Consider the following 23,207-nt stretch of genomic DNA (forward strand, 5'->3'; position numbering starts at 1 on the left):
TAAACATTCTTGTGTGGATGTGATTGGATTTTTCTTCTACTTGTTGCGAGGTAAGAGGACAAGCCAGAAGGAATGAACAGCATACGCAACTGATTACATTTCGTTAATGAGGTAGCAGCCAAAACCAAATTAAATTTTTCCGAGAGAAGATTACAATTTAAGAATGCATAATATAGATTTATTTGTCCACTTAGCTAAATGGAAAGAATTGTTGTATATTACTTAATTATATTATTTGTCTTGCTCTCTATTTTTAGCCCATTTTTCATGATTTAATCTCTTGTCTTTAGTGGAGTTACCTACCATACGTGCACATTTTATGGCTTCTTGTACGAATTACAATGGATGCGCTTGTAATGTGATGGGAAACGGTTATGTTTATTCTTCTAGTGCATTTTCTCATGCGCATTGGACTTCGAGGTTAATTTTTTCAAGGTACATATTGATTAAAAAAAAAAAAAAAAAGGCTCTCACCGGACCGTGAAGGGTGATTTTTGACAGCTTGGAGTTGTGGAACTTTCTACAAGTTTTTGGAGTTCTTGAACATATATGTGGAGATTTGAAACTATTGTCATTATGAGAAATATTAGTACGCACTTTTTTTTATCATTTTTTGTATTTATTATTTGACATGTGAATTACATTAACATGATATATTATTATTTCAATAGAAAATGAGATAATAAATTTCATATATTAAATAATGAATTCAGATAATGATAAAAAAATGACAAAAACAGTAATGTTAACATTTCATTATACTAAGAGTGAAGTTAGCAATTCGTTATACTTTAAACTTCAAGATGATTGGAAATTCCTATGATTACTTATAGGAGATTGATCGGTAATCTAATTAGTAGCCTAACTTGATTGACAGCTTGAATATATCAGGATCATTCTTATATATATTCATGTACAATCATTATAGATATCAGTGAATAAATAATTTAAATTATTTGTTCCTTTTCTTTTTTATCTTTTTTTTCTCATTTATTTATTTCCTTTTATTTTCAATTAAATGTTGCAATAAGCAAAAAATGCAAGAGATTAAATTGTCGCGTTATGCACGAAAATGCTCTTCCTGAGTATGGAGAATTTTGGCGGTCAGTTCTGGAGTCCTGTGAGTCAACAATTTGGGGCAATTTACTGCCAACTCGAGCAACTTGGCTGTTCACTAGTTGATTTCATTTTTTCTTTTTTGTTTTGCCCTTTTTTAATTATTATAATTTATTCCCTAGTTTAAATGACGCTTTTTTTTTTTTTTCCTTTTTTTGCCGAATTATGTATATACATCATGTTTTAAAATGTTCACACCAAGAACCAGAACCTCCCATCCGATTCGAATAATCACCCAGTCGACTTGTTAAAGGTCAACGGGAATATTAACCAGGGAAGCAATAGTGCGCATTTCAATGTCTGGTAGACAGGTAAAAAGATAAAAGAAGCTTTGTGCTTTTTAGCATGCAGCAAGGTGAAGCAAAAAAATTAGTCATGCCTTCGAGTAAAATACTGAAGCGCCAAAAATATAAAACTTGCATGTCTAAAGTCTAAACAAAACAGCCTCTCAGAAGAGAGAAATTACCTATTTCTAAAAGCTAGCATGGTCTCCTACTTGGAAGTCAAATCTGAATATATTGGAATGAATAAGCCGAGTGGAAAAACCAATCTATCCGCTTTATTTGGATGTACTCTGATTAATTAATTAATGAGACCAGTAGAAACCAATCTATCCGGACTTCATGGTTATCCTTTTTTCAATGTAAATCTTCACCTGGAGTCAACTTCAAATAATCCTAACAAAGCTTCACTTTCAAAGAATAGGGGATTGAATATTAGTAACAAATGAATATCCAAGTTCAGAACTGAAAAATGATAAAGGTATGACCAGAAATGAACTGTTTGTAAGAAAATGAAGAGTCGTAGTAGCAATTAGCAATTCTGTGATTTTTTATAGTCAGGTGTGTATTAGTACAGCATGCAGAACAGCAGATCCATCAAATCCGAATTATTAGGAAAAAAAAACTTGGATACGTTCTTAAATGGTTAACAAAAAATAAATAAATAAAATAAGAATACATAATTATATGTAAAAAAAAAATAAAAATATGAAAAACTATTTAAAAAGGTGAGTTTTTTCAACATTTCTGAAGCATCCAGAACTAAATTTACATGGACTGGAATACTGTTGCATTGAAACTGTACTCAACCAAGAAATCATAACGAGCATTGTCCGTGCCCAAAGATCATGTAAAATATTTACCTCAACATTTTGAAGCAGTCTTATCTGCTAAGAAGTAGAACACTATGCCTTTGTAAGTGACCACATTATGACTTCAAAATTGGATTAATCCTTTTGCAAAAACCTGCAATTACACGAGTGAAGTTGTCCTTCAGGCTTCAGCACAAAGGTAACGATAGATGAGGTTACATGGATAATTCATGAACTACATATTCCTTGTCGCATAATAAACTGTAAAATCCTATTAAAAAAAAAAATATCGGTCCAAATTCATTGCCTGATGCAACCAAACTTACGAACAAACAAATTTTTCAACACATGTATGGTCAAGTTGAAGTGAAAACTACTTTCCTCCAAATTTTTCATTGGAGCAGAAATTCAGTAAATCCAAAAATAATCAAGTCCTCAATCCTTGAAAAACAAGAAAAGGATGGTGTATGAGGAGGTCAACCCCTCCGACATATTGCACAAACTTGGGTGGGACATGTTGAAGAAAATAATAACAAGTTCCATTTATCACTTCAGCTAACAAAACTGCCATCTCACAATTATTTGCACAGCGTGCTTTATTGCTGCAAAACTTGGTTCACGCATGTCATGGTGGAGATATCCGCTTCCATGTCCATGGTAAATTCACAAAAGATGGAGAACAATGCTTGACAATGTTTGGATCATTACAAAAAGAAAACATTAACAAGCATTTCAAATTTCAGGCTGAAAACGAATGCAATATCTGAAAAATGAAATCTAGATACTATTACGAAGAATCAATACAGACACTATAACCAGGCTCCTAAAGTTTGCATCCAATTTTTAAAGAAAGCAGGGTAACCCTCAAAGAAGCTAATGCCACCATCACAGCAAGATGCTAATATACTTTCTTATAGGGAAGAGAGAAAGGAAAAGAAAACGATATAAAGCGCGGACGTTGAACCAAAGAGCACTCACAGAAAGTTAAAGTTACTCTTCCAGCCTATGGATTATAAGAATTAAGGAAACTTCGAAACCCTTTCTTGAATTCTGAAAAATACTGTGTCCACAATGCTATACCGAAGTTAATAGAGCACAATTCATGAAAAGCCTTTCTTGAATTCTGAAACCCCGCTCCATCCCACTCCATCCACCAAGTCAAGTGCTTCTCTTGGAAGCTGAACAGGAAAGATATGATTCCTCTATTAAGAGAGCCACGGCTTGCCACTACCAAAACATCTAAAAATAAATGATCCTGTTTCTCATTAAGAATTTTCACTAAAAGTACACAGAGAAAAATAATGCCATATTAGAATTCCTCTGCAGGCACATGGAGAGTACTATCTTACCATGAGCATAGATCCATGAAAAACACAATAGATAAGAAATACCCTTCTACTTGAAGTTCATAAAAAAGGGTTAAGGAGATCCCCTTCTCTACATGTTGCCTTCTTTCTAAACCAACTCTTCGAGTAACTGTGCAAATGTGCATGCTTAATGTAATAACTGTCATATGATATTCAACATTATGCTTCCCTCTGCGATGATTATGCAATATGCATGCATGCAAAAGAATGCACCTTTTCATTTACCAAAATGACGGTTAACAGCCTTTCAAGGAGAAATATATATATATATTTATATATTATATATATATGTATATATATCAGGTACCTCTCTCCCATTTTCTCTGTAAACACGCATATAGTCTACAAGAGTTCTTCTTTATCTCTGCATTACCGTGTGAGACAGTAGCACCAACTTAAAGAATGGACTTGAAGTGTGCCCTTTCTCTTAAAACTTTTCTCCAGTTAATCATATTCTATACAGCATAAAACCTCCATCAGCTGTTTAGTATCGTGAGCCATCTCTCTTATTATTTTTCTTCAGTCAGTCACCATACAAAACCTCCATTAACTGTTCATTTCCAAATTTTAGAAACATCTAGTAGATTAATAAAAAGGAGCTGCAATGGTCTTAGTTCATGAAAATTTAATCAAACATACCTAACTTCCTTATCATTCTATCAGCAAAAATGAATAGCTCTCTAAATGGATAGTTTTCTACTAAATGCAATATTCATGATCGTTGATATTGTTGCAACAGAGTCCATCTGTTCAGAGTCAACATGAACAACAGAGATAAAGATCTTTCAGTATAAATGAGTCCACAACGTCAACATATCATGGATATTTGTGGAAATGTCAATGATCTCTCGGCAAAATCTCCACAATGTTTTTTTGGCCAATAATCCCCAAAATCAAAATGGGTATGTAAACCAAGTTTTCTATATTTAATACTGAACGTGTCAGTTGGAACAAACATGTCTTTGATTTGTTATATATGTGTGCAATACTCACAAAGTTAGTATAAAAATGAAGACCAACTAAGTGATGGGAGTGGGGTGACTCTTGATTAGGAGACATAACTAGTATTTAATTTAGACTTCTTGCTTATGAAACTTGTTTATTTTAGAAATCTTACTTCTGATTGAGTACTAATACGACTTTTTGATGTTAAGTTATGATTTATAACTATTAATTAGAAATTTTTATTTTGAGGCTTATGCCTCGCCTCACAAAAGGAATACGCCTCAATACCCAATTGCGCAATTTAGAACCCTGGTCTAATCAAGCAACGTGGATCGCTTAAGCATCTTATAGACTTCCATTAACAAAATTAGCATGTTGAACTATTCTCAATGATATACAAGAAAATTTTGGACATCACCATTACACCTAAATCAAAACAAATAATAGACTCTAGATTACAACTCATACTGAAATCCAATGTTAGCTAAATTACGTGTATCCAACCAAAAAATCATATAACAAGGAGAACTTCAATGGGGACCCTCCATATGAAAAGATGCCAATATCCAATGTTAGCTCAATTAAAAATGTAGCCCAACCAAGAAAATAACATAAGGAGGAGAGCTTTTATGGAGACTCTCCAAAAGAATACAAGAAACGAGATAAAATAAGTTAACCAAAGAACACGCAATATCAGACATTCTAACCCACAGAGGTAAAGAAAACAAGACATGCATTAAAAAATTATTTAGAAGACTAGATAAATAGAAGTTGATTTTAACGAAGCTCATCTTAATTTCCAGAGCTTGATGCCTATCAATTTAATAGTAAGAATTACATTAATAGAGAAATGGGTATACTAACCAACTCAGAAACATGAGCCTACACTTGGAAGCAAATGTTCTCGGGATACATTTGTCAGGAAAAATTACAATATACACAATCCTGCCAAGGGCCTCCACTTCTCAACACTGCCTTCAAGTTGTGGTTGGATTTTGTACACAATTTACTTTGACCCCCAGCATAACGGGGCTTCAATATTTGTTCTTCCATCCACAGATCTGAAACAACTGAAGCATAACTTATCAGCCAAAGGAGAGATGAGAAAAAGAATCAAATTAATTAAATAAGTTAATATAACATTTATACTGGAAAACTCACTGGATGTAAACATTCAGTCAGAAAATCATATAGAGATGTAAGAATCAAGAGAAGTGTGCTCCATTGCACTATTTTAAATATTATTTCTAATGTTTATCCCATTTTATCATTTTTAATAAGTCCAGCTTTTTTTCCACCTGGACAGGTAAAAAAAATAAAAATGACAAGCAGTTTTTGGGCAAAGTTTCAATAGTTGTGAAGTGGGTACTTCACACATGAACATGGAACGTACAAGAAAACTTCAAGTTCACCTTAAGTTGGCCTCCAACAATTAAGAGCGGACATATCTGGTCTACTCGGTAACATCTGAGGAACTCCATGACCTGTTAAAAAAAAAAAATAATAAACATGAAAATGAATAAAAAAATACCACTAGGGTCTAATTTTCCTTTGTAGCAGCGGTTCAATTATTTAATAAGGACATATGATCACTCTGCCAATGAGATGAAGCAACTTCAACACGAACATCGAAGTTACCTGATATTGGAGCACCAGTTGGTACAGGATTGGGTGCAGAGTGCTGAAAACCCACGTTATTTGTTGGTGGCCTTTCAAAGGGTGGCCGGAAATAACCTGCCATGCATCATCCATTAAAGCATTTGCAGGAATTTTCAAAAACTACACCAGGAAACATTAAGAATAATAGCACATGGATTTTTTAATTTTATTTAGCATCCATGCATAACTTACAATTTCAATGTACGAACTATTTCAAAAAAAAAACATAATAACCCTCTTGTTTTTCTTAGGTTATATCTAAAAGATACATGTAAAGTTGGCATTTTGTTTATGCATACATTATACCTATAAGGCACATTATACCTATAAGGGACGTACAGAAATCTCAGAACTTTCAGTATATTTATCCAATTGCAAGCTCATGCAATAAATATATACCAATAAAGTAAACATTCATCAGAATAGGAAGTTACAACTTCATCCAAACTACATAAGGTCTAACTAATATAATCAATCCACAAAACCTATCGAAGTAATCTTGTCCACTTTTTTCAACACCAACTAATGAATTCAATGTGATTTGATTGAACAGTTATTCATAAATTTTTCATAAACATCTCCAGCTTGCTACAAGATGGAAAGTCCATACCTTCTTGGCCAAATGGTGGGCCTGAATTTGTCATCCCCCCATTCATCCATACACCACGCTGATTCTCTGATTTGAACTCGCTAGTGGGCATCCTCCACTGTTCATCACCAACCAATGGCGGCCTCCGACCATCAGGATGGGACGGCAAAGGGTATAGGTGGTGGTACGGATGCTGAGGATGTTGCTGAATTGTGGGCTTCGTATAAGAGAAATGGCCGGAAGGGTTTTGAGGTGGTACAGGATGTAAAGGTCTTTGTACATAAGGAGTACTACCTTGTGGAAATTGTTGGTTCGGTTGAGAAACTTGTGGGTTCACATACATATCATTATGTCCATGTTCCAATTGCCTTGAAGAATTAAACCCAGAGGATTCCCGAGGACCAGAGACTCCAGTAGGAGCATAGCAATGTGTCTGTGCTGACGTTTGCGATGGCATCATCTGTTGAGGCAATAATAATGAAGGCTGAGTCGCTATAGATGGTTGAGAAACCAACATTGGTGGGGGGCAAGAAGGTGGCAAAGGAGGAGGAGGTGACTCTAAAGGTAGAGGAGGCGGTGGTGGTGGCGGCGGCGGCGGAGATGGAGATGATGGGGGTGGTGGTGGTGGTGGTGGTGGTGGTGAAGGAGGCAAAGGTGGGGGTGGAGGAGGAGAATCAAGAGGTAATGGTGGAGAACCCTCCAGTAGAGGAGGCAACTCGGTGGAAATGGTTGAAGCTGGTTCTGAAATCCTGTCTGATACATCTTGTTGTGTGTCTGCTTCAAAAGAGCCACTTGGCACCGTCTTTTCATCCCTCAGGTGTCCAGAAACATCTTCCATTTCAAGTTCACCATCAACATCCTCCAAGATGCAATGACGCCTGTCACTTGGAGTAACTATGGATGTTTCTGCCTCTCCAGAAGCATGAGTAGGTTCCACGTGTGATGGATGGCCATTTTCCCTAGAAGTACTTGGAAGATCATCATCATCTTCTTCTTCTTCTTCATCATCAAACACGTGAGAAGATAAAAATCCAGACATCTGAAATGTAGCATTGCTGATGCAAAATGCAATCCACGCGTCAGGAAGTCAATTAACAAGAAAAGTATACAGATCAACTGAAAAAAGGCTTAAAAAAACTAGTCTTTATTGAAACCTTCCAAGAACAAAAGACAAGCAAATGAATACTGCAATCACAGATGCAGAAAGATTAGTTTCGGACCTGCCGTACTCATCAACAAGCATGCCTTCCATTTCTCTGATTGGATCATCAACAGCACGCTCAGCTCGAGATGGACGTCTAAGGGAAAATCCAGCAGTCGTATCATCATTCGAAACTCCAATATCATCCATGTAACGACGAAGAAGTGACTCAGGAAAAATTTTCCTCTCAAGCCACAACCGTAAAACCTGGTTGTTAAAATCATTAGTGTGTATTTTACATAAAAAAGGATCCCCTCAGTTAAATAAAAGTAATATTACCTTGAGACACTGTCGGCGATTTTCACGAGCACCCGAGCCAGCTGGAGCAGCAGCACCAAGTAGACGAGGCAATGCTGCTTGAACAGTTGGAACATAGGAGGCTCCCGCAATGCCTGAAAATTAGTATTAGCAATATTAGAAAGATCTAGTAGACAAGACAAATGTTCAAGCCCATGCCCCCAGAGACAAAAACTCATAGGTACACTCTTATCAAAAGCAGTGCACACTTTTGCGTGTAAAAAACAAACAAAGCTTAACATTTAGAATGAAGAACTTCTCAAGTCCAGATACCTTTTTGATTATGAGAGCATTGGGTGATGGAATCCACAAGGAAAAACAGGTCTACTTTTCGGTGAAAACTAGGCTCCGTTTCCAATTTCCGGATTAATAGCTCCACAACCTGCAAAAATAAGGATTTTTTTTATTTTTGAAACAAGAAATTTGTATTAATGATAATGATTATTTACTGCCAAAAGAGGAAGAGATATCCTGAAGAAAATAAAACAAAGCGACTAAGCTAACAAAATGGATCCCAACTCCTAATAAGGTCAGAAAATACAAACTTCTAAACTCCTTATCCCTATGGACCCAGACTGCAATTGATAACTTAACCCTGTCACAATTGACGTCACAATCTTTCTCGGGGCCCTAAAAAATTCTAGGGTCTCTCAAGACCATATGCCCCAAAAAATAGCTTAAACTGCAACCTTCCCCAAACGTTCTCTCCTAACATTAGGTCCAGACCAAAAGGAAGACACACAACTCCTTGCAGCTCCCTGGAGTAACCCGAAAAAGTCCGAACTCCCTCAACAATAGGCACCAGATAGCGAATATAGTAAAGAGAAATTATATCTTAATTCGGCTAAAAAGGCATCCCTTAATAAAACTGAGTTTATTCCAGTATGTCTCTCTCTCTCTCTCCCTCAACAGTAGGTCCCTCCCTCTCCTTACTCCACAAATTACTAAAACAAAGATGTTCAAAACACACCAATCTCTGAACAACTAACCATCCTTTTGTGCATTTGATAATACTTTCACCCTTCTAAGTAAAAACGACTTTTATGCTAAACAGGGAAAAAAGCTGATTCCAAAACCTAGGTAGATAGCACTTGAACAGCTTTTACACTCTCCCCTATTATCCGCCCAATCCATAGAACTTTATACAGGTGTTCTGAAAAGATAGTTTAGGTACTGTAGTGCATTGTACTTGTGAGGTGATGTTTATGCCCTGAGGTGCTCAAAGTGAAGGCCTCAAATAATATTAATAAAAAGAATAAAATCGAAGAAGTGACTCATAAATTGTCTAGAAGCTAGTGAGCGTTGAAAAAAAAGGGGCAAAGAGCACAAGAAAAGTACAACGATCGGTGCTGTAATAAATTATGCAAGTATTTAATTCTAACTGATTCACCATGATTGTAAGTAACTTATAAATAAACAACATTTATATGTACAAGTTTACAACCGTAGAATGGCATTTAGTAATTAAAAAAAAAAAACATGCATGCAACCAACTAAGCAGAGAGGCCAGCAGCAGCATAAGAAAAGAAAAGCAAAGAAGTTAGAGGAGAAAAAAAAGTTGTGGACAGCTGCCAGCAGTTTTTTTTTTTTTTTTTTTTTTTTTTTTTTTTTTTTACTATTATTATTTACACAATCCAATTCAAAGAAAACTAAATTATTCAGAAATAAAAAGGAGAATATGCATGAGAGCCTACCTCATTTGCAATACCATACTTTGCACAATCAATGGCAAGACGAGTTGCACGTCCAATACTTTCTTTAGTCCTAGACAAAGTCTCAATCATTCCTTCAAAAGCATCACGAGCAACAGCCGCCTCGGTGCCCCCACTAAGTGAGCCTCCAGCAACCCTATTTCCAGAACTAACTCTTCTCTCCTCAAGTTCTTCAATTTCAAGCTGACTTTGTGATGCAGACTCGCGAGCGTGAGTGGATGGAGAACCTAACGTTGCAGTAGTATAAGAACCCTGGATATCTGCCAGCATAGCATCACTGGATCCAGATAAAAAACGTCGAACTGCAGAAGGGCTGGGGCTCCTCCCTTGGAAATCATTGTTGGACACAAAGGCAGAACCTGGAATGTCAAATGTAAAGTTTTGCGATTGAGCTTGCCTCCTCTTTGCTTGTGCAGCTGCAATAAGAAGCTTCATAGACATGGCAGAGTCGGGTGTCCTAGAATCAAGGAATAAACTGCCACGCTCCTCTCTACTGGCTTCCAAACTGCTATTAGCAACCACAAACAGTGGGGGTCATTGGGGGGTAAGGAAAAAAAGAAGAAAGATGCATATAATAGAAAGAGTTACGAGAGTCCAGTATGCATACCTTTCACCAAGCTCTGTAGATTTTTCTCTCAGAACAGTGGTGTCATTTGTTCGAGAGAGAGATTTTGTAGTAGGTTTAGATCTTTCTGTAGAAGAAGCAGGCTTGTTTCTCTGAGCTGTTGCTTGATTTTGAGAACCGTTAGAAACTGAAACTAAGCCCTTGCTAAGCCCTGCCTGAGCTTTCTTTTGACTGCCTGCACTGGTGACTTTAGCCAACGGTTTTGTAGCTTTAAGTTGTTCAACTGCTGGTTTGACAGCAGAAAGCACGTGTGGAGACTTTATAGGAGATATCAAGACTGGTTTTGCCTCCTTGGTTGACAACGACTCAGATTCTGATTTCTCTGCCTTGTCAAGCCTTTTTTCATCACTTTCATGTTGGCTCTCAGACCCCTTTTCATCACCTTGAGATTGGCTAGGACGCTGCTCCTCGTTGGCTTGAGGTTTTTTGGGTGACAGAGACCCATTTGGCATAGAGGATTCCTTGATGTGACTAACCAACGGTTCAGTAGAATCTCTACCATTATCTAGAGCATTTTCACATCTCTTACTACCTGCATTGGAACTTTTGATACCATCTGAAACATGTAAAGGTGTTTTAACAAATGTGGCAGATCCTCCATGAACAGGGGTTTTGGGATCCTCGTCATCATCATCATAAAGGCAAACAGCCCTCCTTTTTCTCTGTAACTGAGTTGCCACAACTTTTACACTGCTGGAGCATGCAACGCCATTCTTTACTGCAGAATCCTTTTCCATCTTAATATCAGAGACTACATTAGGTGAATCAGACATAGCCTCTAGTGCTTGCCGACGACGTTTTGACAGAGGTAGGACAGCTTCATTGCCTTGAACATTGGGTGCAACAACATTGTGGGCTCTTGATGTGAGGTGATTTTCTGCCTTTCCTCGTGATGTTGATCTTTTTAAATCTGATTTTGGAGCTGCCTTATTTTTGTTTTTGGAGAGTGATTCCACAGGGGAATTGTCCCCTGCGTCTATATACTTTGACTTTTTTGCAGAGCGTAAAATGTCATTTGCTTCCAAATTAGATTTGCCAATTCCAAGCTGGGGCCTTTTTGTCCTTCCAGGAAGTTTTTCCTCGGACTGTTCCTCAGGATCAACAGAAGAACGATGTGTATCATTTGGAACCTTCAAATGATTTTTTGTCTTAGCCTCGCCTTTAGCCTTTTTTCCACCACAAGTTTCAGAACCCCTTTTATTTTCCAAAAAATATTCCTTTCTGCTCCCACCAGTAGCATTTTTTTTTTTCATTCCATCTTTCAGTTGCTCACAAGATTTGGGATCTTTATGTACTTCAAGACCACCTTCACTCTTTCTCTTTGATTCAGATCCCATTTTCTTCAACTTGTGACCATTTGACACGGCCCTCTGTCCATCATCAGAAAGGACTTCCTCTGGATTGGAAGAATCTGGTTCCGATTTCACAATTACCTCCTTTGATTTAGCAACTTCAAGAATTTCACCTTTTTTCTCACTAGACAAGGCAGAAGACACACCGCCACTTGAACAAGCATCAACAAAAGGCTTTAGATCCTGATTATCACTTTCACCTCGTCTCTGTGAACACCGCTCCAACTTAGAGCTAGAATCACCTATTTCCTCATTCATCGTTTCCTCATCAGAGCCAATCATACCCGACCCATCCTTTGTGTCAGCGTCGGCCTCATTATTCTCAACCCCATCAATAGATCGAACCTCACATCCAAGTTCCGATCTATCAGTGTCATCCCTCAAATCACTTGATTTATTTTTCTGCAACTCATCAAATGCCTCGCAGATTTGCTTCACAGCTTGGGTAAAGGGCTTTGCTTTACCTTGGCACCGAGCTGATAATTTAGCCTTTGCCTCACTAGTAAATGCCTGAATATCCGCAGGGGCAACAAATGCGCTGAAAAAGGACAAATATAATAAAGTGGGAAAACTAAGATGCCATAGCAATCAGAATAAACAAGAGAGAAAAAATAAATAAATAAAGGTTGATAGAAGTAGAAAAACAACATATGAAAAATATTAGGAACCAACATAAAATGAAATTATTAACCAACTAAACAGAACCTACTATCACATCAAAAATACATGCACAACATTAGGAAATACAACAAAATGAATCAACAATAACTTCCGGTAATCAATACTCTCTAAAGAAATTATAAATTAAACCCAATATTAAGAAAAAGCAAGAAAACAAAATATTAATGCCATAATTTTCAAAAAATTTTGTGATCAAATTTTCAGAAGGATGCAACAAACCAATATTTACTTTCATACTTCAATAGAAGCTGCCATTTTTACCATATGGGTTCTACTTCCGAATTGGAAAACTCATAATTATGTTTAATTTGCAGTTCAAGAATACATGTACTATACATCATAAGATAATATGGAATAACTCAATGGGACTTACATTTCCTCAGTACCAAAAAATTGAACAAAATATTTCTTGGGATCATGAGGTTTCTTCCAGTCCTCAGGCCTGCTAATCTGAAACCCAGAACCAAAGAAATCCACCTCAAAGGCAAAATCACATCAACATGAACTATATAAAAACTCAGCATAACCGATTCACTCGGCAACGAAGCCATTGGACCATGGTAATAAAATACTTGCAGGCTTAACACACGTTTCTTAGTTTCAGATGCATGAATCTACAAATCATAACCGCGAGATATACAGCAAAAACGACATTTTAGAAAAGACGGAACCATCAAAACAAAAGAACCCTAGTTTCAACAAAAATTCAACGGAATACATATAATAAAAACGAATAAATAAATAAATAAGCTCACAGATTCAAAATTACTGAACAGCAACTAATACTCCACCGCAAAACTTAATGCAAAAGGAAAATACTAATAATTACAATTCCAAAAATCCCTCGTTCGAATCCGTTAGCGTACCAGATACATAGCTAGATAAAACTAGAGAAAATACATCTAAAAGAAAAACTATTAAAAAAACAGAGAGAGAGACAGCCAAAACAATCGCAAACGGCAAATACCATGATAGATATCGTAATAGCAGGCGAAAACCAAAATTTTGAAGAAGAGAAATTGTAAAGAAATAATTTTTTTTTTTTTAAAGAAGGCAGACCTTGGCAGGCCAGAAAGGGAATCCCTTGACCTTGGCGAGGACAAGATCACCAAGGCTCAACTGGCCCTTAGCCTTGGCCTTGTTCGCTCCGCGTCTACGCCCCCCGGCCATGGCGTCGACGCCGCCACTACCACCACAACCCGCGAAGAAGAAAACAATACCTAAAAATTTATCGAACTTCGTATCTCTCGCTCCCAATCGAATCGAAGAAACGCCAAAAACCAAACCCTAGATATATCCCCAAATCACCGGAACTCGGTCAGGAATCTTCGACCGGCGGTGGACGGCCGGCGGACCTCCCGGCGCCGCGGATGCTAGGTCATCGGAGCACGAGAGAGAGAAGGCGAAAGCTTCAGCATTCGACAATTGTGGAAGAGAAACAGTGCGTGCGTATGTGAACGATAGAGAGAAAAAGAGAGGCGGTCGAAGAGAGAGAGTAGATTTTGTGAGAGAGAAAGGAAGGAAGAAAGGTTTGGGCTTTGGGTCTGGTTGGGGCTTTGGGCAAGTATGGGGAAGGGACAAAACGGGAATTTTTGGGATTTTTTTTTTTTTTTTTTGCATTGGTGAATGGAGAGTATTTTCACTATTTCTTTGGGACGACTCACAGACAAACAACGTTATTTACATTTTTTATTTTCCCATTTTTTATACAAATGTTTTTGTTTTATTTTTATATTTTTGGGGGTTCTAAAGGAGGGTTAATAAATCCTCGGACTATAGGATGGTTATGTCGGTGTCTTCCTTAAAAACAGCAGCGAAGAAAAAGCATACGACATCGTTGCCTTTAAATTGTTTGATACATTAGATTAGATACTCCTTAATTTAAGAATTATTTTCAAACTAAATTGACGATTTTTGAACCACTTTTAAAATAATAATAAAAAAACCTTTTACTCTTAATTATTACCCGTTTAACTAAAAAATATATTAATAAAAAATAAAAGATTAAAATTCAACTCATTATTTTTCTCCTTTCCCTCAAAGTAAATGCTCTATTGATATTGAATGGGAAACAACATACCCAAAAAAAAAGGGAAACAACGCTTCTTCTTTTTTCACACTTTCTTTCTTATTGTTATTCTTTCCACCAAGGTTTAAATTAGATACAAAAAGAATAAATGCCAGCAATATGTGTGCAATTTGAGGATGTTTTAAGAGAACTAAGCAAAGGACGCTCAAGAAAGAAGAAGAGTTTATTTAGACATAATTGCATATAAGAAGTCCTTGTATTGGCCAAAACTTAAAAAGCATTTAATTAGGAGGCCTAGCTATGCCCTTTTGGTTTTGGGTTTTCTAACAAAAAATGCAATGACATAGGTGATAGATCGTACTACTAAATACGGTAGAGAAATGTGATATTTTTCTCTCGAGGAAAACTATTTAAGGCCTTTTATACCAGAAATATTCCCCCCCTCAAGAATCCAGGCAAGGTCGGTAGATTTAAACTACCTGATTATAAATGAGGCCAAGCCTAATGGAAATATCAATTTTTCTTTCTCTAAACCAACCAACAAAAACAAAATCAACAAGTGAAGAGCATATTCCTCACTTTCAACTAGTGCATGTATGAACTCTGTCTCTTATAATTGCTTTCAGATTTATCCTCTTTTTTCCAATCAGTAAGATAAGATCTGAAAGTTGTAGGACAAAAGTTTTAAGAACCATTTTACACACTACAACTTGCAGAAACGAGTAAAATCAAAAGCTCTGGTCCTTGATATTGAAAAAGTAGTGAGGAGGTAACATTAGTTTCATAAGAATGAACCCAAACAAAGGTCAAATATAAATAGCAATAGATAATCAAATGCTAGAACATTCTAGAAGGAGACAAAAACAAATTTTCCAAAGATAAAGAAAGTACATTCTAACAAAGTCAAGATTAAACTCAAAAGCAGCGATCTGCCACGCCAAGATCTTACCCTCTAATGTTTATTGGAGCCTCTATCTTTATCTTTATCTTTGCCTTCAATACCAACAGCATCAGTTACAAGAGCCACTGGTCTTTGATCAATAACCTCGTCAATTATCCCAAAATCCTTTGCCTCTTGGGGGGTCATAAAGTAGTCTCTATCCATGTTCTTCTGAATTATATCGATTGTCTGGCCTGTGTGCTTTGAGTATAGCTCATTGAGGGCATCCCAAACCCGAACAATCTGCTTTGTGTGAATCGTCATATCTTTTGCCTGCCCACTGTAACCACCAGAAGGCTGATGAATCATAATTGTTGCATTAGGCAGCGATCGCCTCTCACCCTTGGCACCAGCAGCTAAAAGAAGAGAGCCCATTGATGCAGCTTGACCTAAGCAAGTGGTGTTGACTGGTGACCGAATGTACTGCATTGTGTCATATATTGCAAGACCTGTAGCAACAAAGCCCCACGCAATGTTAACGATGCTTCCACTTAACCAAATAAATTTATCAGATCTCATATGCTTGTGTCAATTTGGGATCAAATAGATGTACAAAAACATAAGGTAATGTATGCGCATTCAAGCGTTAAGAATTACGTCATAAGATGACGGTACGAAGAAATTGAAAGGACAATATAATATGTACAGCATACAAAAAAAACCGTACAGCAAACATGTAGGCTTAAAACACTCATGTTAGGCCAGGGCTTATGTCCAACCCCAGCTAGCTCGAAAAGGCTATGTCAAACAAATATGAGTGCATTTAATCCAAATTCAATTAGTATAGAAGATAGAACTTCCATCACAGTTCATTGGTTCCATCATCCCTTGTTTATCCTTAGTAACAACTCTGGTTCAGTTTTTCTTCAAGCTTCAGGTGACGAGGTATGTAGTAAATCTAAATATTACTTAACATGGTTTGTCCTAGTAGCTTAGGATGTCAATTTTAGTTCTTTTCATGTTTGTGGGCTCTTGAATCGTAGTTTTCAGTTTTATCAGTTCTCACATGAAGGGATTCATATCTGAAATATCTCATTGCTTACAATCTTTAGCCAACTACACAAAAATTGAAGCTAACATTTCTCGTAAGAACCCAATATTTCCAACCCAAAATTAGAACCGAATGAAGTACCCGCTCGAACACAATCGAATAACCTTTCCACTTCCTAGCCATCATGCACCACATCGGACATCCCAAGCCCACCAAGTAACAATTGAAAGTAGCAACATCTTAGGTTTTAAGATATGGTCAATCAATCAGAGATAAGTTCGTAAGCAAAATCAAAGATTGAAACTTTAAAAGACCTGTCCAAAAAAAAAAAAGGAAAAGAAAAAATCACAAAAGTTCGCTAATGTTTATAACACCTACTAAGGTCATGTTTACTTATCATGAATTGAAAGAGAAAGCCAAAGTGTTTTCCTTTTCCACTTATTTATGTGTTTATTTACTAAATTAGAACTGTTAATTTAGTGACACCCACATGATATAGAAAATGAGAAAACCAATCCTAAGTTCCCCCAATTTTGTTTTCTTTCAAATCGAAATAAATCACAAAATTAATTTAAACAAACTTACTAAATCTTGAAGTTTAACCAATTTTATGCACAAGGATATCTTATAATTTAAGCTATAAGGATTTCTCTATTTCTAAAATCACTAAAATAACTAGAAAGAGAATTGGATTGTTTCCTATTCCAACAAACACTAGAAAGCTTTCTTGTTTCTTCTCTTTCATTTCCAATTTAGTACGCATGCCCTAAGATCCAAAAGTTTTAACTTTAAAACACCGTAGATAAACCAGAAACGAAAATAGAATCCGAACAAATCAACAATTTCAATCCTATCCGCGAAATCCGAATCGAAAAATCAAACGATTGAAAAGAGGAAGAAGAAGGGGAAGAAATGGAGAAGGAACCTGCAGAGACATGGCCACCGGGGGAGTTGATGTACATGTGAATGGGTTTGGAAGGGTTCTCGGACTCGAGGAAGAGGAGCTGGGCGACAACGACGTGGGAGGTGTCGTCGGAGATGGTGCCATTGATGCAGATGATGCGCTCCTTGAGGAGGCGGGAGAAGATGTCGTAGGCTCGCTCGCCTCGGGAGGAGTGCTCTATAACCATCGGGATCAGCCCGTACCCGCGAGCCGCCGCCCCAGGCCATGGCCGCCGCATGCTGTTCGCCGCCGCAGCCGCGAGCTTCGCGCCCGAGATTACGCTCCTCATCGTCTCGTCGTGAAGATGGAGAGAGTGAGAAGCAGAGTCTAGAAAATCCGGGATTCGTTTCTTCCGGGGATTTGTAGGGTTTATGACTGAAATGAGTTTTTTCTTTTCTCCCCTTTTCTTTGTCCTTTTCTGCTGGGAAAATTTGGAAACTGTTGCTGAAAAGTTCAATGATCTACGATGTTTGTAAACGCCACTAAAGAAGAAGCTGGAATGTCGTTTCTCGTTGGATTGTCGTCTGTGTGCTTAAACGACATGTCGTATATAGATATTGCTTCTCGTTTGTAGACGGAACGACATGTCTTTTCTAGTTTTCAACTATGTAGTCATACGACTGAAAGTTTGCAAGACGGCAAATCTTTAATCTATCGTGTTACTCTTAAAAAGAGAGATGCCCGATTTACATTTTACTCTGGTTTAACGGATTCATATGTAAAGATTTGCTGCCGTACAATTAAAACAATAACATGTCGCTTATGACGGTGAAAAGAGATAAAACGTAGGGTAAATTAGGAGTGTCAATTCGTGTCACGTGTCGTGTTTTGATTATTTTTTTTTAAATTTACAGTCAACCCGAACACGACCCGTGACACGAAAATTTTTAAAATTCACAACACGAACACGACACGACCACTTTACGAGTTGACACGACACGACCCGAAAATGACCTGTGACACGAAATTGACCCGTGAATCCGAAATTGACACGAAAATTGTATACTTTTATTTAGTTTTTTACATATTAGAAATAACTTAAAATTCATAACACACTAAATTACAATAGTTGAAATTAAACAAATAATAGTATAAGATTTTGAATATAACTATCATGATATCACAAATTCATAATAAAATTTAAAATATGTAATGAAAAATATATGTATTTTTTAATTTTTTACGAGTTTCGTGTCGTGTTCGGGTTAGGCGGGTCCAACCCGAAATTAACCTGTATTTTTCGTGTCAATTTCAGGTCGACCCAATTCTGACCCGAACCTCTTTTTTCTCAACCCTAACCCGTAAAATTCGAGTCATTTTCGAGTCGTGTCGTCGTGTTGTGACCCATATTGCCGGCCCTAGGGTAAATCTCTCTCTCACTGATACTCCTGAACTTTACTCATTCTCCTAATCTCCAATTACTACTTAAACCTTTAAAATTCTCGCATTATCTCATAAATTTTAAATTAAACCCACTTAAATTTTTATAAGGATTTCTATTAAAATCGGACAGAAAAAAGAAGAGAATAAGTAGTTATTTAGTTTTTATCTATTTATTTTTAACATAAATTTAAAGAGAAAAGTCAAGCTTATGCAATGTAAGTGGACAAATTTTAAAATTCAAAGTGCAGAGTTAGACTTTTTAAATTTAAGAAGCTAAATAAGAATGACCCTCAAATTCAACACCAGTGAGAATAATCCGTTGCCCTTTTAATAATTTACAACAAAAGTTAAGACTATAATCCGTTGCCCTTTTAATAATTTCTAACAAAAATTAAGACTACAAATAGCACATAATCTGTTGCCCTTTTCATAATTTCTAACAAAAATTAAAGATCCATTTAATTTATTGATTCGAATTTTTAATTTGAGTTAAGATGTTATTTTATATGAGAACTTTTTATTGTAATAAAAAAATTAAATGTGACAATTTTTTAGAATTTTTTACTATAACAAAATTTAAATTCTAAGGGGTTGTTCGGCAAACAATAAAACTCAAAAAAATATAACTCGAGTTATAACTTTATTCAAGTTCATGTTCTTTTAAGTTTGAACTCGAGTTTTAATCTCAAACTCGAGTTCAAGTTTTCCCTTCAATTCGAGTTTAGAAACTCGAACTCAAATTAATAAACAGTATTTTTTTATTCTTAAAAATGTTATACCTTTTTCGTTTTAATTCTGATTGAGATGATTTTTTTTTATGCGTTGACAACGAAAAGACGAATAAAACCCCACCCATATACCCTATTAAAATTTTCCATAAGCATTGAATTTTTATTGAAATACTATCTAAATACAAATTCAAGTTTTAACTCACTCAAACACAAACTTAAAAAGATTCTTATCTCAAACCATAACTCAAATGTACACAACCAAACACAAACTCAAGTTACAACTTCAACTCAAATTATAACTCAAACTCAACTCAAGATCTTCACTCAAGAATACTTAACTCAAAAATGCAAAAGAACAACCCCTAATATCACAAGTAATTCTTTGATTTTGGACCGAGAAAGGAGAAAATTTTACTTTAAATTGCGCAAATTGCGTTGTAGGCTTTCCCTTATTTAGAAACAAGTTAGCGCAAGAAAAGCTCAATCGACATAAAAAAAAAAAGCTTTCCAATATATCGAACTGCGATTTGATTATTTGCAAGCAAATTTACAACTGATTATAACAAGTTCAAGACTTCATTTGGCTTTGAGATTTCTTTTTCTTTCTCCCACAGGGGGTTGTGATTGTCTCATATGGTTCCATTTTGGATATAGAGGATAACCAGATAGAGTGCAACAGAATCGAATAGAATTTAAACTCCAATCTCAACTGATAGCATTGGCAAAGTCACACAAAATTAGATGATCCAAGTAATAAGACATCATATGTCTAACAAAAACAAGCTCAACAAAATATCGAAAGCACAAGTAAAACAAACTAACATCAAAACTAAAGCTGATGAATCTAAAAGAGCGAAGTTCCCTTTCCCTTCTTGTCTCCGCCAATCTCGAAGTGCTTGCACCTCTGCAGAATCAGCAACAACAAACAAAACCAGCAATCAGTACAAAATACTAAAATAGATACCATAAACAACATAAGCAAATGAATTCGAAAGCAACCCACCTTAATTGGGTGCTGAGACACATGCTTGCAGGCCTGGCACTGCAGCCTCAGAACAATCTTCTTGGTGGTTTTCGCCTGTTCAGAAAATCATTTATCAGAATCATAATAATTCCCTCCAAAACATAATCTAGATGATTCATTTCAATTTCATACAAGAAAAATGGCATAGAAGTAGAATTATTTACCTTCTTGTGAAAGACGGGCTTGGTCTGACCACCATAACCGGATTGTTTGCGGTCATAACGACGCTTACCCTGAGCAGCAAGGCTATCCTTGCCCTTCTTGTACTGAGTCACCTTATGCAAGGTGTGCTTCTTGCATTCCTTACTCTTGCAGTAAGTCTTCTTTGTCTTTGGAACGTTCACCTGCAATAACACAAGCCAAATCATTCGTTTTCTCGCAATGAAAGCCAAACAATTCAGCACAACATCAGGCAGTATTAAAAAGGTTCATCATTACGGGATTGAATTCCTTTCCAACAGCATAAACATATATTATTTTAATAAAAATCGTAACCAAACCACAAGTACAACTATTCTATCTATGAAAGTGATAATCTATTATCCAGGCATCTTGTTTAAAAACTTGAAAGTAATAAACTAATTTCTGGGCATCATTTAAACAATTCAAATAAGCTATTTTAGAGTTGTAAACTAGTGACATTCTATTTATTTGCTGAAATCTAGCGCTATTTTGTTAAAATGAAGTTAGTAAAGTTTCTTCAAATATAAGAAAACCATAAACGAGGCGACAAATCATATTAAATATAAGAAATTACCTCTCAAATTAGACTAATACTAAACAAACCATAGTAACTAAACAGAAACCCTAAACGAAATAAACCGCCATTTCAATAATTAAAGTCCACAATAAATCACAATCGCTAGATACAAGTAGAATCTTATTCGCCAATCGCTTCATAACACGAGTCAATAAAAATGAAAATAAAAATCTATTAAAAACTAAATTTAACAAATAACTGAGTATTATTTAGTCCTCAAAAAGTACGAAAATTATCATTTTCAATGGACTAAAACGAATTACATCAACAATCTCTCAGATAAAACTCAACCCTAACCCTAAACCAAGCAGAATCTAGAATTTTACACAATTTAATCCGTTTATTACGAATCTAACGCAAGGAATGGGCAAGAAAATGAAGAGGATAACGACGAAATGAAGAGAATGGTTTTACCATGATTGCGTTGTTGAGCACAGCGAACTTTAGGGTTGAAGAAGACCAGCGGTGAACAAACTCGAATAGAGAAGAAGAACTACTTTATATAGTGGTAGGTTTAGGGATTCAGTAACACTATGTGGGCCGAGTTTTTTTTATCACTTCCAAGATTATTGGGCCCATTCTATGTGGGCTGAATCATATACTCCCAACCCGAATTTGTTCGGGCTAAGCCCCATAATTGATTTGAGCTTTTTTTTTTTTTTTTTTTTTTTGAAAATTAGACGTATAGCAAATAATTCAGGTTAAAATATAACAAAAAAAAAAATAGAATATTATACAAATAGCAAAAATTAAAGTTATTAAACTTGCGCAGTAACTACTTACATTACATGTTGACTTTTACTATTATTAAATTATTTTATAAAAATCTGCTATATTTCAACATTCTTATAAATTTGTTATACGCTTTTTTTTTTTTTGGAATGTATTGTTTTCTTTTGTAAATGAGTCAAAATGCACTCTTTAGTTTTAGCTTGAAGAGATAAGTTGTTCTTAATTGATGTTGCTTAACAAAAATAATTTGTAAATAAAAATCATTTATACATTATCACGTCGGTAGTTATCAAAAATAATTATTATAATAAATATTATAACAAATAATTATTATAAATAATCTAACTAAAAAATCAAAATATCACTATTGTTTATATAAATATTTTCTTTAGTAACGCTCTAAAAAAAAGGAAAATAGTAGAAAATAAGCCAATATGAAAAGCTTAAGAAAGTATATAGGCTAACTTTTAGTTATAGAAATTAATAGGTCATAACTTGTCAAGTTATGGACAAACTTATCAAGTTATAGTTCATAACCAGATAAGTTATAGACAAAAATAGACAATAACTTGTCAAGTTATGGTTCATAACCAGACAAATTATTGACAAAAATATTAATTTGGTCTATTTATTAACTTATGTAAACTATTGGCCTATTAATTTTAATTTATCTCAAGTCTTGACCTATTTTCCTCTTTCTCCCTAAAAAAAGAAAAAAAAAGAAAAAATCCTTCGTCGATCTATATTTTGTGTACGTCTTTATTATGAATGCTTAAGAATTGGTCGCGATACATGTTTGATTTGCCAATATAATAATGATATTTATCATAAAATAAAAAAAGAAATCATATCTTAACGGTGAATACATCAAAGTTTAAGTATTTGAAAAGAAAAAAATTACTCCCACCTTTTACCATTTTTTTAAATGAAGATGAAGGACGTGAAGACGTGTTAGAATCATTAATCATTCCACAACCACCCTTTATATCATTACCTCACTCATATCATCCTCTATTCTTTGCCTGCACACTGTTTAC

The 23,207-nt window shown here is 35.7% G+C and overlaps 3 protein-coding genes across 11 annotated transcripts; all 3 read right to left on the minus strand.

Annotated features, from left to right (window-relative positions):
* Positions 1 to 966: 966 nt before the first annotated feature.
* Positions 967 to 14,381, minus strand: LOC21401075 (ENHANCER OF AG-4 protein 2). Of its 9 annotated transcripts, XR_002902008.1 has the most exons (15): positions 13,697 to 14,381; positions 13,011 to 13,087; positions 10,587 to 12,494; positions 9,962 to 10,487; positions 8,541 to 8,649; positions 8,250 to 8,362; positions 7,990 to 8,177; positions 6,791 to 7,824; positions 6,160 to 6,255; positions 5,934 to 6,005; positions 5,386 to 5,591; positions 3,884 to 4,126; positions 3,188 to 3,387; positions 2,261 to 2,363; positions 967 to 1,802 (listed from the first exon to the last, which is right to left on the minus strand). XR_002902008.1 is itself a non-coding variant. In XM_024164090.1 (11 exons), exons 1-10 carry the CDS (start codon positions 13,805 to 13,807, stop codon positions 5,935 to 5,937), a joined length of 4,233 nt encoding a protein of 1,410 aa, XP_024019858.1. In that variant the 5' UTR covers positions 13,808 to 14,381; the 3' UTR covers positions 5,343 to 5,591; position 5,934. The 9 variants fall into 9 exon arrangements, 1 of the variants encoding a protein (XP_024019858.1); XR_002902012.1 differs by lacking the exon at positions 967 to 1,802 and having other exon boundaries at positions 2,148 to 2,363; positions 5,386 to 5,582; XR_002902010.1 differs by lacking the exon at positions 967 to 1,802 and having other exon boundaries at positions 2,148 to 2,363; positions 3,290 to 3,387.
* A 1,047-nt stretch (positions 14,382 to 15,428) lies between these two features.
* Positions 15,429 to 17,966, minus strand: LOC21401076 (ATP-dependent Clp protease proteolytic subunit 2, mitochondrial). The gene is made up of 2 exons (XM_010095779.2): positions 17,523 to 17,966; positions 15,429 to 16,055 (listed from the first exon to the last, which is right to left on the minus strand). The coding sequence occupies exons 1-2, from the start codon at positions 17,827 to 17,829 to the stop codon at positions 15,619 to 15,621; spliced, it is 744 nt and encodes a 247-aa protein (XP_010094081.1). The 5' UTR covers positions 17,830 to 17,966; the 3' UTR covers positions 15,429 to 15,618.
* Positions 17,967 to 20,322: 2,356 nt separating this feature from the next.
* On the minus strand, positions 20,323 to 21,903 carry LOC21401077 (60S ribosomal protein L44). Its single transcript, XM_024164087.1, has 4 exons — positions 21,853 to 21,903; positions 20,843 to 21,022; positions 20,658 to 20,732; positions 20,323 to 20,558 (listed from the first exon to the last, which is right to left on the minus strand). The coding sequence occupies exons 1-4, from the start codon at positions 21,853 to 21,855 to the stop codon at positions 20,499 to 20,501; spliced, it is 318 nt and encodes a 105-aa protein (XP_024019855.1). The 5' UTR covers positions 21,856 to 21,903; the 3' UTR covers positions 20,323 to 20,498.
* Positions 21,904 to 23,207: the final 1,304 nt, after the last annotated feature.

This window comes from Morus notabilis, unplaced genomic scaffold, assembly GCF_000414095.1.
Source record: "Morus notabilis unplaced genomic scaffold, ASM41409v2 Scaffold235, whole genome shotgun sequence".
Classification (NCBI taxonomy): domain Eukaryota; kingdom Viridiplantae; phylum Streptophyta; class Magnoliopsida; order Rosales; family Moraceae; genus Morus; species Morus notabilis.